Raw genomic sequence first — 3237 nt, 5'->3', positions numbered from 1 at the left:
ATGAACATGTTTACAGACAAGAACTCCATAAAAAGTAAATGGCAATTGAAAGTTGTTGAAAGATGCTTGTAGCAATCCACGAGGAGAAAACATATGTAAACCTTTCAGAAGTCTGCAAAGACTATAAAGATGTAGCTTACTGGAAATTTTTTAAATCTCTCCCCGCACTTCTAGTAATCAAAGACAGATAAAATGAGATACCACTGTGCACCTTTTAAATTGCTACAAGTTGTGGGTAAATGATTATATGCAGTACTGCGGACACCGCATTCCCTCATACGCTGGTACTGGGAGTGTGTGAATGTGTTGCAATACTTAACCCTCGGATCCAAAAGACTTTGGTTCTGTCATTTCCCTCCTAGGGAAACATTCTCAGGGAAAACCTGCGGCTGGGGCTCAGGCAAGGGGCCAGGCTCCAAGGGGGACTGAAGGCAGGGGGCGGGGCCAAAGGGGTTGAGGGGCGGGGCGAACGATGAAGAATGCCGGGCCTCCTCTGTGACGTGTGGGACTGTGTCATAGGGTCCCAGTGAGAACAGGGCCTAGGCGGAGGTGTCAGGACCCAGCAACGCCATGGCAACTAAGTCTCTTCAACAGTCTTCTTGGGGGCTCTAAGAGTCTTCATCTATGGGGTCCGTGGGCAGTCGGATCCTGACATGGAGAGAATCAGCCCTAGCTGATCCGCATCAGTCAGAAGCCCAAGCAGGCCCCAGCTATGTCACTGGCCACCGTAAACGCAAGCGGAGCAGGCCGTCCACGGGGCCAGAGTCTGAGGACAGCCCCAGGTCTCTAGATCTGGACCAGGAGCTACGGCACGCCGTCACACCAAACCATGGTAAGAAAGTTAAGATCGCATCTGAATGTGCTTACCAAACTTTATTTTTGAGTGGGGAAACCAGTGACATTAAAATCCGTGCTCTGGGGAAAGTATGGCGCTTACACAAAAAGTTTTTATGTCAGTCGGGCTACTTTGCTATGAGGTTTGGAGGTTCTTGGGAAGGCTCTCACGACGATATTATTGAGCTGCAGATTAATGACCAGAATATAGATGCGGAATCCCTACACTTTGTACTAGGCTCGTTGTACAGGGACCAATATGTCATAAGGGAGCCCCTGCAAGTTCTAGGAGTTTTGGCAACAGCACACCTGCTTCAAGTAGAGGACTTAATTCGGCAATGTGAGCAGACCATGGAGGACACAATTGACGCGAAAACTGTGTGTGGCTATTACGCAGCAGCAGAAACCTATGGTTTGGATTCTGTGAAGACGGGGTGCTTTGAATGGCTTCTCCACAATTTGATGACACATCCAAGTGTTGAGCTTTACAAAGGACTCAGAATAGATCTCATGAATCTGCTCGTTTCTTCTTCTAATTTATTAGTAATGCAAAAGGAAATAGATGTGTACACCACACTTAAAGAGTGGATGTTCCTTCGTCTTAACCCAGCTTGGAAGGGATCCATAAGAGAGCTCGTAGTTCATGCGAACAACTGGTTTTCCAGGCACAGAGAATGTTCTGGCTGCATCGCCTTCCTTGAAACCAAACGAGGCAGAGCATTTCAGTCGGTTTTTAAAAACTTGAGGTTCCAGCATATCATCTGTGACCTGGCCTCCACAAGAGTTATTGAGCGAGATGCTGTGATACCTTCAGAATGGTTATCACATGTGTATAAACAGCAATGGTTTGCCTTGCTTAGAGCACAACAGTGCAGGGAAATTGGGCCCCGATACATCAATGGACAAGAACTTGAAGAATATAGCATGCGATGCGGTAAAATGATTGTCAGGGATGGAAAGTACTCCTGGAAGTGGTCAGGCTTCAATTTTGGCTTTCCTTTACATGTCATCTTCACCAGCCATTACGTCCTTTTCAAGCAAAATACTCTCCCTCAGCCATGTGACGCCCCAGATTGTTCACGATCTCTAAGAAATGTTGCATTCCGACTAACTTTGGTACATTTCAATTCCAGTGGAAAGATAAGTTTCCACAAAACAACTGGATATAAAATCCTTACCTTTCAAAAGGACGAAGAACAAGTGGTAATGAAGCTGGATAGCAGAGCTCTGAGATTCCCTTTATACATATTCTGTAACTTCCTGTTTTATCCTTAGAAAACCCATGAAACTGGTCTTGCCAATTAGGATATATTAGCATTTTGAAAACTTCTGACGATTCACGTCATTTAGTGGCCCTCCTCTTAAACACAATAAAGATGACGAGTAACAAGAAATGAAATCTTTCAAAATGTAAAAACTATCATAAATGACTATCTTCGTTTTGTTTCTATGGACTTAAGAATAAAACATTTCACTTCAAGAAAATACCTGTAAAACCAACTAGCGATTGCTGTTGGCATTTCTTGGTTTTCATTTGTCATCAACAGACAGCTCCAAACAGAAATGAGACTACATGTCAAAGGAATCAAAATAAGCTAACTGGTTAGATAAATTTTACGCTAACACTGAGACAAAATAAAGAATTCTCTTCCTTGCCAAAATTGTTGTGCAAATGTGGCTTTGACTGCGGCAATATTACACGAGAAGAGTCAATCACGCACAGTTTTAAATAGCCAGACCATCTCAGGTTTTATAACATTACGTACTTGCTGTATAATGTAGTGCTGTTTTACAACTAATTTGCCACATGGCCCATTTACCCTAGGGTTTGGAGACCTTGTATTGTTGACTATTGATCTGGAAAAAAACTGTGTGTATCTTCCACACTTAAAGAGTGCAAAAATGGATTAAAGAATATATACATATTATATCATTATATAGTATCGATAGTATGTATTATATATGGTATATCAACATGTACATCAGAAAATGTGAATTATAAAATATATATTATAATTATATCACAACACATATAAATACATCATAGGGTTAGATGCAGTTTTATAGACGATATATGAATACATGTAAATAAATGTTTGTATTACTTGCAAAGACCAAAGGAAAATAAATTTTTAAATGGCTGAATAGGCACTGCAAACTAAAATCTAGTTCCATAAAAATGAGTTATTCCTACGGATACCCAGATATGAATAATTTCAAAGTATCTTTCTGTTTTATTTGTACTTATATTTGGTTTACTTTTCATTTTGCCAGAGTTCGTTGTGCTTGACTGCAGAGGATTTAAGGTGGCATTTATTTCAAAATAGAAAACCAATAGGATAAACAACATTATCCTTTTAAAATTATGTCTTCCAAACAGTCCCCGATGTAGGAAGAGAGGGT

General features: G+C 41.1%; 1 protein-coding gene across 1 annotated transcript; it reads left to right on the top strand.

Moving 5' to 3' along the window:
- Positions 1 to 545: 545 nt before the first annotated feature.
- On the top strand, positions 546 to 2564 carry LOC114504558 (germ cell-less protein-like 1). The gene has a single exon (XM_028522229.2). The coding sequence runs from the start codon at positions 625 to 627 to the stop codon at positions 2107 to 2109; it is 1485 nt and encodes a 494-aa protein (XP_028378030.1). The 5' UTR covers positions 546 to 624; the 3' UTR covers positions 2110 to 2564.
- The last annotated feature ends 673 nt before the right edge of the window (positions 2565 to 3237 follow it).

This window comes from Phyllostomus discolor, chromosome X, assembly GCF_004126475.2.
Source record: "Phyllostomus discolor isolate MPI-MPIP mPhyDis1 chromosome X, mPhyDis1.pri.v3, whole genome shotgun sequence".
NCBI classification, from domain to species: Eukaryota; Metazoa; Chordata; class Mammalia; order Chiroptera; family Phyllostomidae; genus Phyllostomus; species Phyllostomus discolor.
Note: the sequence above shows the minus strand (reverse complement) of the source record. Positions and strands in the feature narration are given on the sequence as shown.

Bases quoted from the DNA above. Each gene is read 5' to 3' on its own strand.
- LOC114504558 (XM_028522229.2), top strand. From the start codon at position 625: ATGGGGTCCGTGGGCAGTCGGATCCTGACATGGAGAGAATCAGCCCTA.